The following is a 19,165-nucleotide window of genomic DNA, read 5'->3' as shown; positions in this document are numbered from 1 at the left end:
TTAATCATTTTTCAGACTTACGACCATTGCAGCATTCCCATGGCCACATGATCAAAATTCAAATGCTTTACAACTGATTCATATTTATGACAGTTGCAGTGTCCCAGGATCATGTGATCACCTTTTGTGATCACCTTTTGTCAGTGGGGAATCCAGATTCACTTAACAACTGTGTTACCAACTTAATAACTGCAGTGATTCATTAACAACTGTGGCAAGAAAGGTCGTAAAATGGGGAACAATTCACTTAACAACTGTCTTACTTAGCAACAGAAATTTTGGGCTCAATTGTGGTCATAGGTTGAGGACTATGTGTAGTTGCTGGAGGCCCGTATTTTTCCTCGGTAATGAAGCAGAAGCAATTTGCACATACTCAAAGTAAAAGTTGTTAATGTTGGGGGCAGGATTATCATCAAAACTGGATCAGAGATTAGCTATCAATGAATACGGGATTAAAGAAATGTATGACTGATCATAAATTAGCTATTTAACTATTAGTTGTAAATTCTATCTTGCTAATCTGATAATTACTTATATGTGTAGATAAATTCAATATGAGAGTTTTTCTACCTTAAGAATTTTCTTTTTTATTATACCTACAAATCAGTAAAGCTTGGATTTGTTCCCTTTATTGAACTGAATTGGGAAGTTCAGCCATGCTATGTTGAAGGATCATGAATCTTTTTGAGCATGTGAATAAAAAGTACGTGGGTACAATCACAAAATGGCTGAGTCACATTATTGTGGGAAGACATGATGTGCTTGACCATAGTGCTCTGAATAAACTACGATAAGCAAAGTCCACACAACACACTAAACCATAAGTCATGGCTTATGAACCAAGATAAGTTAACGAGTAGAAAGCTCATTTCAGAGATAAGGACTGGACAACTTTCATAAATTATGCCTAAATTAAAATTAAATATGTTATTTGAAAATCAGTATTAATGAAGTTATTTTCCCATGTAGGAAGATCTCCAAAATAGTTTACTTCAAATATATGAAGCTTTCCCGATGTCCCACAATATCAAAAGAACAAAACAAAACCCCTATCCTTCATTGTCAACACACAGACGCGTGCCTTTTTCATTTTTCAAACCCAACCTCTCCTTCCAATGCTTTCACTCAGACATACTGTACAATTGCAACCTTAATTATTAAACAAAGGAGCCTTGGTGGAGCAGTGGGCTAATGCCTCCTTAAGTAACACCAGCTGCCTGCAATTAGTGCAGGTTCGCATCCCACCAGGCTCAAGGTTGACTCAGCCTTCCATCCTTCCGAGGTAGGTAAAATGAGGACCCAGATTGTTGGGGGCAATTAAGCTGACTTTGTAATAATGCCGCTTGGGGGTGTGTGTGAAAGCCCTAAGAAGCAGGCATATACATAGAATGAAGGCTACTGCTAAGCTTGTAAGCCGCCCTGAGTCTTCGGAGAAGGGCGGGATACAAATGGAATTAAAAAAAAAAAACCAAGTCCTGCCACTTGCACACTTGACCTCTTCTTGAAGGTTGCTTTTCATTTGTTTCTCTCCCTGCGCTAGCTTTGCTAGCTTCAGCTTCCCTTTCTGTTCTCGCATTATTCCACTCCTCTTCTGAGTGGATTTTTCAGTTGCTTCCATCACTTTTTTTTCTTCCCTCCCCCCAAACAAACTGATTCTCTTGCTATTATTACCTCACCTGCCAGTAACTTTTCTTGCTTTTATTTTAGTTTCAGAGAAATGGAAGGCTGAGCAGAAACGAAAAGATCAAGATTTGAGTTGTTCCATGCTCTTTTTGTTTAGAAACTTGCCCTAGGCCCCAGTGGAGATTAAATATATGTAGGGAGTGAAGAAGCGCAAGATTTGAAGTCTGAGCTCTGCTGATTTCCAGCTTTCGAAGATAAAGAAGCCAGGTGGGGTGGAAGGGGCCTGCTGAGTGCCAAAGGAAATGTGGGAGTGTCCGTGGCGGATACAGCTGTGCCTGCAGGCATCATGTTGCTCACCCAGCAGTAAGGAATCAGAGCCAAGCCTCTGACAGCCTTCTCATAATACTGTAGGTCAGATTTCCTTTTAAACATTTTCAAAAATAAAATAACTATGACGGTATTTTTTTTAAAAAAAATAATGTATTTTCCACGTTAAGCAAAGAGAATGAAGGGGAAAAGATGTCGACATGGAATGTTTTACAGAAATGCATTTATGGAAGGCAACTGAAAGAATGAATCTCTCAACAAAAAATCCGTATCATATACAACATCGTTAATTTGTGACTATGCACAGTAGAGATATTTATTTAGATACTGAATCTCACCTTTCTATGATAAAAATTCAAGGCAGCTTATAAATAAAAAAAATAGATCAAGCAAAATTAAAAGCAATTCTAACAAAAATAATTGACAAAACATCATAATTAAAAGTATTAATGATACTACACCTAAAAATGCAGAAGCAGGGTTGCTCTGACTAATCCTTTGACAATGAGGTGGTTGTATTGTGATCTGCGGTTTTTAGTTTTTTTTAAAATCAAGATATGTTGTTGTTAGTTGCGAAGTTGTGTCCGACCCATTGCGACCCTATGGACAACGTTCCTCCAGGCCTTCCTGTCCTCTACCATCTTCCGGAGTCCATTTAAGCTCACGCCTACTGCTTCAGTGACTCCATCCAGCCACCTCATTCTCTGTCGTCCCCTTCTTCTCTTGCCCTCAACCTTTCCCAGCATTAGGCTCTTCTCCAGTGAGTCCTTCCTTCTCATTAGGTGGCCAAAGTATTTGAGTTTTAGCTTCAGGATCTGGCCTTCTAAAGAGCAGCCAGGGTTGATCTCCTCTAGGACTGACTGGTTTGATCGCCTTGCAGTCCAAGGGACTCGCAGGAGTCTTCTCCAGCACCACAGTTCAAAGGCCTCAATTCTTTGGCGCTCAGCCTTTTTTATGGTCCAACTTTCACTGCCATACATTGCAACTGGGAAGACCATAGCCTTGACTGTACGCACTTTTGTTGACAGGGTGATGTCTCTGCTTTTTAGTGTGTTGTCTAGATTTGCCATGGCTTTCCTCCCGAGGAGGAAGCGTCAATTTCTTGGCTACAGTTCCCATCTGCAGTGATCTTGGAGCCCAGGAAAATAAAATCTGTCACTACCTCCATTTCTTCCCCATCTATTTGCCAGAAATTGAGAGGGCCGGATGCCATGATCTTGGTTTTCTTAATGTTTAGTTTCAACCCAAGTTTTGCACTCTCCTTCTTCACTCACAACAAGAGGCTCTTTAGTTTTTCTTCACTTTCTGCCATTAGAGTGGTAACATCTGCATATCTTAGGTTGTTGATATTTCTTCCAGCAATCTTAATTCCAACATTTGATTCATCCAGCCCTGCCTTTCTCATGATGTGCTCTGCATATAAGTTAAATAGGCAGGGCGACAGTATACAGCCTTGCCGGACTCCTTTCCCAATTTTGAACCAATCAGTGGTTCCATGTCCAGTTCTCACTGTTGCTTCTTGGCCCGCATATAGGTTTCTCAAGAGACAAATAAGATGGTCTGGTATACCCATCTCTTTAAGGACTTGCCACAGTTTGTTATGATCCACACAATCAAAGGCTTTAGCATAGTCAATGAAGCAGAAGTAGATGTTTTTCTGGAACTCTCTAGCTTTCTCCATGATCCAGCGTATGTTGGCAATTTGATCTCTAGTTCCTCTGCCTCTTCGAAATCCTGCCTGTACTTCTGGTAGTTCTCAATCCACATACTGCTGGAGTCTAGCTTGTAGAATTTTAAGCATAAATTTACTAGCATGCGAAATGAGTGCAATGGTGCAATAGTTTGAACATTCTTTGGCACTGCCTTTCTTTGGAATTGGAATGTAAACTGATCTTTTCCAATCCTGTGGCCACTGTTAAGTTTTCCAAATTTGCTGGCAAATTGAGTGTAGCACTTTTACTGCATCATCTTTTAAGATTTTGAATCGCTCAGCTGGAATACTGTCACCTCCACTAGCTTTGTTGTTGCTCAGATTTTTCTAAGGCCCACTTCACTTCACATTCTAGGATGTCTGGCTCGAGGTCAGTGGCCACCTCATTGTGATTATCAGGGACATTAAGCTCATTCTTGTATAGTTCTTCTGTGTAATTTTGCCACCTCTTCTTAATCTCTTCTGCCTCTGTTAGGTCCCTGCCATTTTGGTCCTTTATCATGCCCAGTGCTTTTTTTGTAAAAGAAAAAGGTGCCGGAACTCACACGTGTCATACAAGCCGCCTTGCCTACCCTACAAGGTTCCATCCAAAAAAGGTGCCGGAACTCGGTTCTGAGCGTTCTATGAGAAAAAAAGCCCTGATCATGCCCATTTTTGCATGAAACGTTCCCTTCACCTCTCCAATTTTCTTGAAAAGATCTCTGGTCCTCCCTATTCTATTGTTTTCTTCTATTTCTTCTATTTGTATATCAAGATATACAAAATGTTATATTTATGTTGTCTATTTATCTTGTCTGATTTTAACCAAGTTACAGACTTGGGAAATTGTACATTGCTCAGAGTTGATTTGATTGTAACGCTTTTAAGCCTTGTAAATAAAATAAATGCCTGTTTGAAAAAGAGCCTTGAAGTGGGCAAAGAGACATGACTCATTCTCATTCATTTCAGACGGCTTATACAGAGTGTTTCCTGACAGCTTAAGAATACACTATTGCAGAAACAAATAAGTATCCATGTTTATAGACTGAATTGCTTCATGAACATTTAACAGGCAAATATTATGCACCAATTGCTTAGCTTCTGCTATCATTATTCTATATAATTCTTAACTCTGCCCTGTCAGCAAAATTCTAATTTAAAAAGGCAGGCATTGTGCCAAGTGCACTCACCTTCTGGATCAAGAAGTTGTGTGATACCAAGTTGCCGCTCTGCTACACTGAAAGCATGTTCCAAATTGTGCCTGGCATTTGAGTGTTTCAATTTTTCAAAGTCAATTAGGTCAGGCCTAGAAATGAAGGGAGTAAAACCCATGTATTTTAAACAACACAATATGATACCAGCTCTGCTATGGTAAATTAATTTGAAATGATCAAATATGATGTGCCCTTGATCAATGTTCCAGCCGTGTCTGCATACCACTTCATCCAAAATCTTCTGCATCCTTCTCTTGCATCAGTAAACCTGTTACCATACAGTATACGGACTACTGGGTCCTCCTTCCCCATGCCCTGTTTTGTATAATAGTCCTCAAACCTTGGGGTCCCTCAATATTTTTTGGGTGAAGATGGTGCAGTTTTGGCTACATAAGCCATGCTACTTATTTCTGAGCATCAGAAATAGAGAAGGTGATACTAGTCAGTTTTGCACCTGACCTTGGAAGTAAGGAGGCAAAATTCATATGGAGCAGATGGTGGCTAACAGGTCTCTGTAGCAAGTGTGCAGATATGCACTCTAGTGATTAGTCAAACCTAGACATTAGCAAAAAATAATAATTAAAAAGCTTAGATCTTTGTAGATTATCTTTACCTGTGCTTGTGAATAAGAGCGTTAAAAGCCAAACCATCCTTCCAGCTGGAGGTGAAGTTGGTGACATTAACATGGGGATAGCTATATTACAAAGATAAAGAAAGGAGATACAAACAAGATAATATCAGTCATAAAACAACAGTTAAAAAATCATAATCTAATGAGGTATAATTTGACATGAGGATGCACTTTTCTCTAGACAGAAGAGCCACTTTCAGTTAAACAAGCCATTTCTAATTGGTATTTGGAAGTACAGATTTCTGCCATTGGAAAAATGATATTTAGCTTGGGTGGATAAATAATAATACAGGATGGGCAACATTAGGTTTTCTAAAAGCACACAGGACATTTCTGTCCATTCTGTCTATTTTACAACAGAATAAATGAAAAAAGCCTCTCATCTGAAGATACTTTTTTCCACTGAGAGAAAAGAAACATGGTTCCATAAAGTAACACTCTGCCCACAATATTGAAAACAATTAAGCAGTTGAACAGATTTTGACTGTTGCACAAGAAAAGGAAGAAGCTTGGGACTTGAAAGAAACATATTACATATAAATGTTCAGCAGATGTTTGAAATAAAATAAGCCTCCCAGAAGCCTTACTTTCAATATACAGTAAATCACATACTTAGTTTTGTTTTAAGGGGAAATGTCTATGAATACTGTCTCTATGCCTCATTTCCCATTACTAACATGGGAATGTACTACTTTTAAAAGGGTTAATTTATTTAATAGTATTAGTGCTGAAAATCTTTTCTGAGGCTTACTACATCATAACTCATTAGATTTTCAAGCCATTCTTTGTCTATTGAAATAGCTTTTCCTTAGCTTTGTCTTCACCAATTACAAAGTCACAAACATTTTCCAGAGCCCACGGAGTGAATGTGAAAAGTTAAGAAGGGAGTTATCAGGAATGCTTGTTACTGTTGTAGGTACAACAGAATCTAGAAAGCCTGACCAAATTTCTCTCTACTACTTCTTATGCCAAACAAAATCAGATGAGGGTTTTTTTTGGTTTTCTCTTGCTTCCTTTATTCCTAGGACTGAGAAATATTTCCCAAACCTTCTTCTCCCTTAACAATTTGTTCATCCCTTCCCAGTTTCCAGGCTTAGGTTTACATTCCATCACAATTGAAATTTACTAAATGTAACCCTTCTGTCAATTTCAGTTCATTCCTTTAACATCTCTGTGATTTCACACACACACCCCAAATTTGCAGATGATAAACAGTAACTTTCTCTAGCCTTATGCTAACTGGGAACTCTGAGTCATAGGTTTGTCTGATCTATCTGGAACATCAGGTTGGAGAAGACTGAACAAAGAATAATATTTTAGGGGGGGGGAAGTATGTTACCCCTTCCCCAGAGGATGATTAAAAGGATTGCTCTAACATACAAGCCTCATTTTCAGGATTTTTTTAGCTGCACTGTTCTTTGTATTCTCTTGCAGCATTTTTTTAAAACAATGCTGAATTCTACTGCAAGTTCTGCAAATATTATCACATTCCACATAGTTGATTCCATCCGCACAACCTGAAACAGAATGTCAGCATGCATAGAAGATGAACAGGAGAATTTCACATACTAGCTATCTTAATTCTTTGCTCTCTTCCTCTCCACCACTAACACTTTTATCAATACTGTAATATTGGCAGAGTATTTGTTTCAGCCAATCTCAAACAAAAAGTCAAAAACCAATTTCCTTAAATACATTACTGTACAAATCCAACAAGGCTCCAAGCAAAGTACTTGGATTTTCAAGAGGAAACATTTAAGCACAGCATTCTGTCTGTGCGCTAGACAGCTCTGCCCTTGTGTTTTAATTTGATCGTTTAATGGTTTTATACTATCACTGACATGAACTGGATGGAAACCTGGTCAGTTTTCATAGATTCTGCGTAGATTTGCTTAATATTTAGTGTTTACCTAGCTGATACCATAGGTTTAATCAGCAAGTCACAATGTGTTTAGAGAGAGAAACAATAGCAATATCATACCCTGTAGTTTTCATCTGACACCAAAGTAATAATGCGTCCTTTGCTGAACGGGTTTCCCGGCCTTCTTGAGTCTGAACAATGATATCCTGGATCTAAATTAAAAGGAAAAAAATCCACAGTAATTTTAATTTCAGATGCTTATTTTGTGCATATTTTTATTTCTATAGCTCTGATCTTTACAAATGTAACCTGATAGAGATCTTACCACAAATGATTTGTAGAAAGTTGGGTTGAAGAAAGGTAAAAAGTAGTTGCTTAATTTCCCTTCACATTATTATAACATTTCCAAAAATCCTGTCCAAATTGCTGAATGTGCCTTGTAAATGTTTATGATTGTTTTTTATTTAACTATTTTTGAGATGTAGTTTCTCAAAATAGATTAATTTACAAGTCACATATGGCTGTAATCCTCAAATATTACAATCTGGAAAAAAACAAAAGTAGCTACTCCCAGAAATAGCTTAATAGGCATAATGATGCAGCAATAGGAAAAACAGCCCCTCTTGCCATAATAAAAACAGTAAACAGCACAGCAAAATCCTTTTTAGTAGGCAGAAACAGCAGCAAACCTGTAATACATTTGCTGATGGCAGAAATTAGATCTTTTTCCTTATTTAAATTGATCTCCTGTGCAACATTCAAGAGAGAGCTAGTCCTATTTTTTAAAGATAAGTTTAGTTCTCTTTTAAAGACAGTTAAAACCTGTGAATACAAGAAGCCCATGTAGACTTAGGAAGTGCTTAGGAAAATGCTGGCCAAACTTTACTTGGGCAAATGCCTCTGCAGAAGCCAAGAGTGACCATGGAGGACAGCACTCCACAACTGCAGGGATGGAGATACGTTTGCAGCAGCAAGTGGCCAACAGAAGTCAGTACCAGCCTGTTAGCTGTATCATCAATTACACTGTAAATTAAATGTGCTAGATCCACATAAATTGTATTGAGAGAAGAGTGAAAATGCTGCTTTGAAAATAGCTAAATAATAATAACAATAATAATAATAATAATAATAATAATAATAATAATAATAATAATAATAATAATAATAATTTTATTTGTATAAAGACAACTTTAGCTTCCTCCTCTCTGAGCTGGGAGATGAGGGAAGTCAATGTTACAAGGAGATGGATGTCTTCTGAAACCAGTTAACCAGTTACTGGGGCATGTTTATGCTATGGCTAATGGGCTGTGAGGATGAAATCTTAAATGGGCTATAATGAGCAAAGCTGTTCCAAGAGACCCCATGCTGCTCTCTGGGGGAAAATATATATTTTTTTTCTTTTTGATACCATAGACTATCTTGGCTCTCCTCTTATGCTTGTCTTACTTTGAAAGCCATTATCCTTTCATATCACAGTCAGATTAGTAAAAGGGATTTTCTTTCTTAAAGAAGTAGCACATATTTTTTATTTCCACTAATGTCAGAACAGATTTGAGTAACTGACTGGTTTTTAATCTGTGGCCCAAAGGCCAATATGACAGGAACTTTTATCAAACAACAGTTTGTGTGCATATGTATATTTGTGTATAGGTTCACACCTGAAATAATTGCTGATGACAGTTCCACTAAAACCTTCTGTAGGACTTGAAAAATCCATAGAGTTTTCAACAGCAATGGAACTGCTGTTTTTATTTGGACAAAAAACCCCAAATACCTTTATGCATTGAGACCTTAGATTTCAGGAGTATGCTCTTTGTGCTTCCCTTCCCCGCTGCTTACAGCAGAATTTTCCATCCAGGAGACATAAGAGCTGCTATTTCTTTTTTTCTTTTCTTTTGGAGTGGGGGGGCAGAGACTATCTTCTTCAGTTCCATAAAAAAAACATAGGGCTAATATATATACTTCAACAGATAATGAAGTTCCAGCTACATCTGTCTTTAAACTATGGTGAGACGGGGAAGAAGAATAAACTCTCAATAGTGGATAAGCAAATGCATATCTGAAAATTCCCTGCTGTAGACTTGTAAAGTTTCCTACTAATGATTCTGGCAAGACTCACCTGGAAGCGCAGGATAATTGTCCAGATGAGGCCCAGCACCAAGCGATGGTTGCCATCAACGATATCATGAGACCCCATGTTTTCCAAATGCACACGCTGCTCCTTGAGGAATTGCAGGGCTTTATCCACATTTTCCAAACAGTGGATTCGCATACGACCTTTAGTAGGCTTGGGCTGGGGAATTAAGTTAACTAGCTTTATATTAGTACACTAAACATATCAAGCACACAAGTACAAAATACGGTCTTTTGAAGAAGAGGTTTTAATTCTTGCAATAACGCAAGGAATTATTCTATCTATAGTATAGATTCTTTGCTGGCCAAAGAAAATATAAGGCTTCCAATTCCATATAAATCCAAAACCCTGTAGGACAGCACAGAGCTTTCATTTATACTTTGTAAGGTTGTCTATTAACTCCTTAGCTACTAAAGATTTCCTATAACTAAAGGTCCAGATGTAGTTCAGTTTCATTAGACTATATTCTTAGAACCAAAATACAATACACTGTGCTCTTAGTTAAAACAGAAAATGTTATGTGCTAGAAGAAGAATAAAAAGAAAATGAACAGTGCAAATAAAGGTACCAAAAAAATAACTTCCACTACACCACAAATTAGAACAGGGGTGTCAAATTCAATTTCATTGAGGGCCGCATCAGCATTGTGGTTGCCCTCAAAGGGCCGGGTGGGTATGGCCAGGGTGGGCATGGCCTACTGGGTGGGCATGGCTAGAGTGCATATGGCCTACTGGGTGGGCATGGCCAGCTCTACAACGTTCACATGAAGGGTGCCTATGGGGGCCTGGGCAGAAGTGGGACAGATCTGAGGGTCTTTGGCAGAAGGAGGGTCTCTGGGCCAGGGCCAAGGCAGTGGGGGCCGTTCCCTCACTGTTTCCAGGATGGCTTCGGGGGCCACACGAAACCACTTTGCGGGCCGGATCTGGCCCCCGGGCCTTGTGTTTGACATGTCTGATTTAGAACATATAGCTGACTGAAAGAAACTCTTCTTAGGACCCTTTAGTGCTAAACATAACCTGCTTAAGTTTACTTACCTGAGTCTATTGGCCAAGATACAATATTTAGATAATACAGTCCCCTCAAAACCAGTACGTATACTGTAGTTATGGGACTTTAGAATGACTTTGGAGATATTAAAAATGGCTTCCCATGCTTCCACATGCTACGAAGACGTACATATTCTGTGCACTGAAACAATAATTTTGTTATCTATTGGTATATATTCTTCTGCTGAGAAATTGATGTGATATTGTTTTACATCTGTTGGCCTCAAAACAGCTTGAAGCATGTTCTTTGAGTTAACCAATAGAAGAGTGCAAAAATATGTAGGTGCTATGCCCTAAACAATTACCATCCTGGAGCCATAAAACTCCCCTAGCCCCAACCCATATAAAAGGGAAAATATATTTTTTTGTTTTTCTCTCTCCTATCCATAGTTTTTTGTTTGTGACATGAGGTGGTTGCTAAGGGAAAGCTGCAAAGTTACCAAGTTGTTGCATTTTAAATATTGCCTTGGCATGTATCTGAAGTTTTAGGGTAGCGAAGATTTTGTGCAAAAGCTGTAAGACAATGAGGGACAAGATTTCTAATCAATAGAAATATTTCAAATATTTCAAATTCACAAAGCAGCAGCACCACAAAGAAACACACCAGCATTACTCTGACTGAAGTGGAGACAGAAAACATCAACTGCAATTTGAAACCATAGATCAGGAGTTGGTTTTGGAAAAAAGCCTTCTGTGGAAGTACCTTATGATATGCACATAGAAATTATGATGAGCAGTTATACAAATGTAAGATAGATAGATAGATAGATAGATAGATAGATAGATAGATAGATAGATAGATAGATAGATAGATCCAAATATTTGACAGTGATAATATTTCAAATCTGTTATTTTCTTTTAGAATTAGGATGACAATTGACTTGCCTTACACACTCTAGAGAAGTGAGTAAATAAGAAATGGGGAAATAAAATAACATTACCAATAACTCTCCCGAAAGCACCTCCAGCAATTTAATTAGCATTCGTCCATCTCTGAGGTCCATATAAAGATCTGAAATGCGACAGGTTACACGTGCCAGGTGAGAGTTCACCCATTTTGTAAAAGTTTTCTTTTGCACAGCTTCCCGCTCATCTGAAATTAGGAAAAAAAGAATCTCTTAAACTACACTACCGTAATTCATACGAAAACTACAGAATTGTGTGAATTCAGCAAAATTCCAGTTTCAGTGTACTACCTATTGCAAAAACTAGGAAAACAGTGGGAAACCTAGTGGGAAATAAAAATATTAACATTTTAAAAAAGAAATCCTAATCAATTTTTAGGACTTCAGAGAAAGGTTAGCTATCTGGGCAGTATCAAAAAAAAGTATCAAAAGCCATAGAAGAGTTTTGTTAAACTTTGTCTTTACTATTTCTACATAACTCTTTCTTCTTAGCCGCTGGTGTTATGGAGGAAACACAGCGAGCTTATGGAACATGAACAGATGTGATGTTGTCTGCCCTGTCACTGACCCCTATATGTACTTGTGGGTGTCTAATGAGCAATGAGACATGGCCAGAACAGGTGTTAATATTCCTCATGTTTGCAGAAGTTGGGATATAAAATAACTGAATTCTTTAATATAAATTTTATTACAGGTTTTAAAGAATAAAACTAACAAAAACCATAGAAATTATACAAACAATACAGAATAAACAAAAGAAATAGAAAAGAAAAATAGACAAAACTGCAGAGTGAAAAGATAAAAAAATAGAAAGAAGTTTCTGACTTCCTTTGCAGCAAATATATCTTATTCTATTACAAAAAGCTTACTTTTTATTATCTATTTTTTCTGATAATCAAAAGCAGAATTGCATTTTTTTCTGTTTGATGTAAAAAACTCTACTAGAGGTTTTCATACTGCCTTTTCTCTAATCAAGAAAATCAATTTAGCTACCTCTGCAAGTTCAAACATTTTCACCAACCATTCCACTATTGTGGGTATAATCAAACTTTTGAGCATGCAGTAATCTTGCTGCAATTGTCATATATAAAAATAGAGTTCCATGGTTTTTTTCCTAGCTAGAACCAACATCAAATACTCAGCTCAAATTGAAGACAGGAATGCCATCACTTCAGTTAGGGTTTGGAAGATGAAGATAATTACTGGCTCAAAATGCAGTTCTTCCCAGTTTAGTTCTGTTAGATAACTTTTCCTTGCTCTGGAAGCCAGCCATACAGCATAAGCTGGCTTCATATGGGCTCTCTCCACTATTCTTAATATCACTGGGTTACGATCAAGCTATGCAATTAATTATTCAAAGTATAAGAGATATGGAGTTTCACACTGAAGTTATCAGGTTGCCCCAACATGATAGAATTTGGATAAAATACAGGTGTATGGGAACCAGCAAGTTATGTGTTAATTTCACTTTCCCTAAGCTGAAAATCACATTCTTTAAAACTAGATTCAACAGTCAACATTCTTCCATTCGCACAATTCTGGTAACTGAGCATATCTGCCCATGTCATAATGAGAACAACATGGCTTGTTTTCATTACGTTGTTCCAAATATTCCAAAATATCCAGCATAGTTCTAACATCGCCCTCTAACTATCTTTTAGATGAAAAACCCACATTGATCTTCATGAATAAATTCTTGCAAAGTTATTTTCAGACTTTTGGCTAAAATTGTTTAAATAGCATAATCATTATTCAATAGTGATATTAGTCTATGGTTGCTTGCTAAAGTGAAATCTTGTCTTCCTTAGATGTTAATGTAACATTAGTGTCTTTTCAAGTCTCCGGCATCTTTCCTTCCTGTACAATGGAGTTTATCAAGCTTTGTAGAGGATATAAGAGCTCATACTCAAGACACTTATAATACAGACTTCATAACCCATCTGGCCCAGCAGGCAACTTTCCCAATTTATCTTTTTAATAGCTTCTGAAACTTCCGTTACTGTTATAGGTCCATTCATAATTTATCTTTGTTGTACTGTAATCCTCAGTAGATTTCATTTTCTGATATACAGTATTCCTCTATTTTTTTCCATTGTAATATTATGCCCTCTATACAAACTTCCTGGTGTCTTCTTGGCTATGAACTAAGAGATACAGGAAATTCCAATCTTTTACACAATAACTATCCATGGGGTTTGTCCTATGGTCATGGAAGATCATATAGGCTCTGAAATAGCAACCTGAGCCAACAGATTATGAATACAGCCATACCAAACAGTATTTAACAAACCAGGTTTTGTTAGGATCATTTTATACAATATGCCATGGCAAATAGGTTCCTTGTATTGTGACCTGTTAACAGAGAGAAGCAACCAATTTTGCCTCCCTGATAAATGTATCTATAAATGTGTTGCATGTTTGCAGTTAACTTTATTCTTTCTCTAGAATGTTTTAATGTTCTCAGAACTCTTTTCATTTTGCCTAATCTCTCTCCCAAGGCATTCTAGAAAAAGACTGCTACTAGTTTATTTATTCTGCAGGGAAAAAGTACAGAGGGCTGTTGTTTTCAATTGTCCTTTATTCTGATAACCTCCAGACTTCACAAAGCTTAAAGAGTTATTTAGTCAAACTGCTGAGTTGTAATACAAAGGGGAACTAAGAACGAGTAATATTTTCATAGCATAGCCTCAGTGTTTTTCAGTTGCTATTTCAGATTTTGTTAAAATTCCTGACTTGAACTATATGGCAGAATCAAGCCTTCAGTAGAGTGAAAGAAATTTTCACTAGAATTTTCTTTATTACTGAAGTTAAAGCAGACTACTCAGTAATTAGAGAAAGATACAGTGGCTTATCCATTCATTGGAATTTTAAATTGCATTTTACAAGTATATACATTTATGATGCTCATTGCTTCCACAAGAAACAATCACCCTTTTTAGCTCATTATTTCTAATAGGAAAGAGGTGTCCAACTGGTCAAGATAAAGTAAAAGTTTAATTAAGCTCATTTGATTACACTGTTTTTCAATGTTTCAGCATCAAATGTTGGTACTAGGAAATTACTACTCATATTTCTGACATTTATGATTTGGAGATCCCCAGCTTCTTACTTCATTTACTTACATGTTATCTCGTTACATTATGTTTTATATAAATAATGCCACTGGATTAAATTATGTTGAGATTTGGATTGAGATATCACTAATATGCTACTGAATTATATTTCCTGTATTCAGTTTTGGGATAAGCGTTCATTTATCTTGTCTTTACAATGTCAAGAAGCTCCTACGGTTTAGAGCATCTTTTGTCAGATTAGGATTATTGCGAGGTTGCTATGTGTCAGGCTTCCTTTAAAACTAATCTAGAAGGCTCATCTAAGCTGTAAGTTAGTAACCAAGTTTCTAACCAATTTCTATGTTCATTCAATGCGCTAAATAATTAACTAATTGAATGTATTGGATTTCCAGAACAAACTAAACAATATATAAAAACTAGTGTAGATTAACAGCAGTTTTAATATTTTTATAAATGTATCTGCTAGATATGTATTTGACTGGCTTAAGAATATTGCATAAATATAGCTTTAACTTAGAATAGAGTTGCTAGATTTTAAACTGAAACTGGGCAAGTTAAATCTACATATTAGTGTTTTATTATCTGCATTGGCTTCTAGTTTAAATCCATTTTAAATCTTGCTTTTGATCTTTAACAGGCTAAGACCTGTTATCAGGATCACTTTAATAGACTAAGACCTGAGATCAAGGATCACTTCCTTCCATATGTATCTAATTAGGAATTTAGATCATTCTCAATTACTCTTCTCCATCTGTCTTCACTAAGTGAGGTAAGGCGGAGCAGATTTTAAAGTTTTAATTTTTAATTAATTGCTATTCTATTGTTTTATGATTAATTATACTATTTTAATTATACTGTTACCAAACCAAGATAGAACATTAAGCTATTGAGAATAATTTATTAAAGCTTCTCAGTCACCTCACAGAAGTAGAGCACTCAAGAATCCTAAATTTGAAATCACAACTTCCATATTTCCCCTTTAAAGAGACATGAAGATGCCTTGCTACCTGTCCTTTAAGGTCAATTCCTCATGATACTTTGCCTCATCCTCTGCTATTCACTGAATTTACATAACTTTGCATTTAGCTGATGTGATATTAAAGTGGAGTTTCCCATCTGCTCTACATACAAGCCTTACTATATACATGATTTCTGGTGCTTCATGACTGAAGTAATGATATCATCAGGAGCTGTGTTGCATTCGGCCATATTTAGTTGTGGCATATACCCATTCTCTCATCCAGCCATCGGTTGCTTCTCTCCTTTGCCACCTTGATCTGTGCTAATGGACTGACATGATAGTTGTCTTCCACCAGCATTGCCCCCATAATGTCTGGCTGGTATTTTATGTACGTACTTTTAAAGTTTCTTTCAAGCTGAAGACAAAAAAAGTCATTGCTGCAACAGGCAGGGTTAATAGGGAAGGGGAGACCAATAAATGTCTAGTGCTAAGGATAAATGGACTTAGTACTTAATTGTAAAATACAGGTAGTCCTCGACTTACAACAGTTCATTTAGTGACCATTCAAAGTTACAATGGGACTTATTTATGGCCATTTTTTTACAGCACCCCCATGAACATGTGATCAAACTTCAGATGCTTGGCAACTGATTCATATTTATGACCGTTGCTTTGTCAACTTTTGCAACCCTTCTGACAAGCAACGTTAATGGGGGAAGCCAGATTCACTTAACAACAGGGTTACTAGCTTATCAACTGCAGGGATTCACTTAATAACTGTGGCAAGAAAGGTGGTAAAATGGAGCAAAACTCACTTAGCGAATGTCTCACTTGACAACAGAAATTTTAGGCTCATTTATGGTCATAAGTCGAGGACTATCTATACTCTGAAGTTCTATCACTATACTGCAATAAGGATTCAGTCACACACACACACACACACACACACACACACACACACACACACACACGACACTGAAGCTTCAAAATAGGTCCATGCAATATTACCCAATAAGCTTTACTAAGAATAGATAGATATCAAGGGTTTTTTTAAAAAAAAAACTCTAATTTTTCCTGGCTATCTGGAAGTATGAAAAAAGGGAAGGGTATTCCAGTAGCTATAAACTGCAACAGAAGGCAGGTGGGTTTTGCTAGGCTTAGAAGCCACACATTGTATGACCTGATTCTATGACAATGGATTTCTCAGACTGCTGTTAGAGGGGGAAAAAGAGAGGGAGGAAAAGGAAGGGAAGAAGAGAAGGAAAAGTTCACAGCTGCAGTATTCTTGCCTCAGAAAGTAAGTTTGGGATCAATTTATTAATAAATGCCCCAGTTTGCAAAATGCAGTAGATTTACCTGCTAGAGCTTTGATCCGGGATCTCTCAAAAAGCCTGGCAGAACTGTTGTCATTGTCCAACTCATCATCGGAGGCTTCCCATCGAGCATTGATTCGACTATATTGCGGCTGAATCTCCAAGTGATCAAATTCAGTTGCTGATGTCATGTTCTGGGAGTTTTGCTGTTTCTCTAATTTTAGCTGTCATCAAAAGGGATACAAACCAATGTTACTGCTCCAATATAAAAATGCCCTAGGTTTTTCACAGTCGCTCCATGACACAACCCATGCAAATATTTTAAGTTACCTTCAAACTATGATTCTCTCTTATACACTAATGTATGCTAACTCTTGCCTGAAGAATTGCAATAGCCTCCATCAGAATATTTGAATGCATGTAACAGGTCTGGTTACAGAAAGATTATACTTATCATAGTATTACTTATACTGTTATATGAAACACTAGCTAACACTAGCTGGCTGGGCAGGGGCAGGGGCTGTCAATGTAAATCTAGAAAGCCTCTGATTATTTTTTTATCTAAATTTTTTATAGGGCTAGGGAGCGGGGTGGGAGATAGCGGTTGTTTGGCTATGGGGGGTGGCCGATCTACCATGGTTCAGACCAGACTTGGGTCTGATAGCACGGGGGGAGAACGGGGTGGCGTTGTCGCCGGGGCTCATGAGCGGGTCGTGGGATTATCAATTCCCACGACGGGGAATGGCAGCAGGCGGATAGACAGGGGGCCGTATCGCTACCGGGAGGGCCGTCCCCGCTATTTGCAAGCGGTGAGGCGCTCCGACCCTCTGCTTCTTCCCCGAGATCCCGGGAGCGAGGATGTGCAGCCTCCTAAGCTCCGGCTGGTGTACCTGAATGCCAGGTCCGTGGTTAATAAAGCTCCCCTCGTTAGGGATTTAGTTGAGGGTGAGCATGCGGACCTGGCTTGCATCACGGAGACTTGGTTGGGCCCAGAGGGTGGGGTCCCTTTGGTTGACCTCTGCCCACCAGGCTTCCGGGTGCTACACCGGCCACGAGCTCATGGTAGGGGTGGGGGATTGGCGGTTACCATTAGGGAGACCTTATGCCCGCGGGAGACCACCGTTTCTCAGATAGTCGGGTGTGAGTCTCTCTTTATGAGATTTGGTCCTGGGGCGCAGTTGGGCTTGCTGCTGGTGTACATTTCGCCTAGTCGCACAGCGGCAGCCCTGCCCGAGCTGCTCGATATCCTCTCGGGTTTGGTGGTTGAGTTTCCCAAACTTATAGTTTTGGGAGACTTCAATCTACCATCCCTGGGAGGTTCATCTGAGCTAGCTCGGGAGTTCATGGCTTCCATGGCGGCCATGGACCTGACGCAAGTAATTTCAGAACCTACTCATGAGGGAGGCCACACCCTTGACCTGATTTTTTTATCTAGACGGTGGTTGGATGATCTAGGTGGGGGCACTCCATTTATTATGCCCCTGTCATGGACCGATCATCATCTCCTGCGGCTGGTCTTCCGTTTTGCCACCCCCCGCCGTGGGGGCACGGAGCCAATTAGATGGTACCGCCCCAGACGCTTAATGGATCCTGATAGATTCCAAGCGGCGCTGGGGTCCCCACCTGCCTCCACTGCTCACAGCTCGGCGGATGCCTTAGTGGAAGCCTGGGAAAGGGCAGCCACTGAGGCACTTGACCGGGTTGTACCCTTGCGGCCCCTGACCCGGCGCAGATCCCAGCGAACTCCATGGTTTTCCGCGGAGCTCCGGGAGATGAAGCGTCGGAAACGGGGCCTAGAGAGCCGCTGGAGGTCTAGCCGATCCGAACCCGACCGGTTGCGGTTAAGAACCTATATTAGGTCTTATCTCGCAGCGATGAGGGTGGCGAGGTGTAATTACTTCTCCACCCTCATCGCGTCCGCAGATAATCGCCCGGCCGCCTTGTTTAGGGTGACTCGCTCACTTCTTAATCAGGAGGTGAGGGAGGATCCCTTGCAGGGTCGTGCCGAGGAATTTAGTCAACATCTGTCGGATAAAATCGCTCGGATTCGGACCGGTTTGGACTCCAGCTGGGCAGAGTCAGGTGGCCAGGACACGGGCGGTCTTGTCAATATTACCTGGGAAGAGTTTGATTCTGTGACCCCTGATGAAGTGGACAGGATTATGGGGAGGCTGAGCTCCTCCACATGTTTGTTGGACCCATGCCCTTCCTGGCTGGTTTATGCAGCTAGGGAGAGGACACGAGGCTGGCTCCAGGCGGTTATATCTGCTTCTTTGAGTGAGGGTTATTTCCCCACCGTCTTGAAGGAGGCGGTGGTGAGACCTCTCCTCAAGAAGCCTGCCTTGGACCCAGCTGTATTGAACAACTTTCGTCCAGTCTCCAACCT

At 39.1% G+C, this 19,165-nt stretch overlaps 1 protein-coding gene across 3 annotated transcripts in view; it reads right to left on the bottom strand.

Annotated features, from left to right (window-relative positions):
- The window catches only part of SPTB (spectrin beta, erythrocytic), a 123,058-nt gene that overhangs the window by 64,805 nt on the left and 39,088 nt on the right, over positions 1-19,165 (bottom strand). For all 3 annotated transcript variants that reach the window (XM_083349373.1, XM_083349371.1, XM_083349372.1), the window contains exons 2-7: positions 16,823-17,003; positions 11,468-11,619; positions 9,466-9,639; positions 7,467-7,558; positions 5,468-5,548; positions 4,831-4,946 (exon numbers count right to left, since the gene is read on the bottom strand). In XM_083349373.1, coding sequence (XP_083205499.1) covers positions 4,831-4,946; positions 5,468-5,548; positions 7,467-7,558; positions 9,466-9,639; positions 11,468-11,619; positions 16,823-16,970 — 763 coding nt within the window. In that variant the 5' untranslated portion in view covers positions 16,971-17,003. The remainder of the gene's footprint in view (positions 1-4,830; positions 4,947-5,467; positions 5,549-7,466; positions 7,559-9,465; positions 9,640-11,467; positions 11,620-16,822; positions 17,004-19,165) is intronic.

Source organism: Vipera ursinii (assembly GCF_947247035.1).
Source record: "Vipera ursinii genome assembly, chromosome: 1".
Taxonomy (NCBI): Eukaryota; Metazoa; Chordata; class Lepidosauria; order Squamata; family Viperidae; genus Vipera; species Vipera ursinii.
The sequence above is the reverse complement of the archived record's forward strand: the minus strand, read 5'-3'. Positions and strand labels throughout refer to the sequence as shown.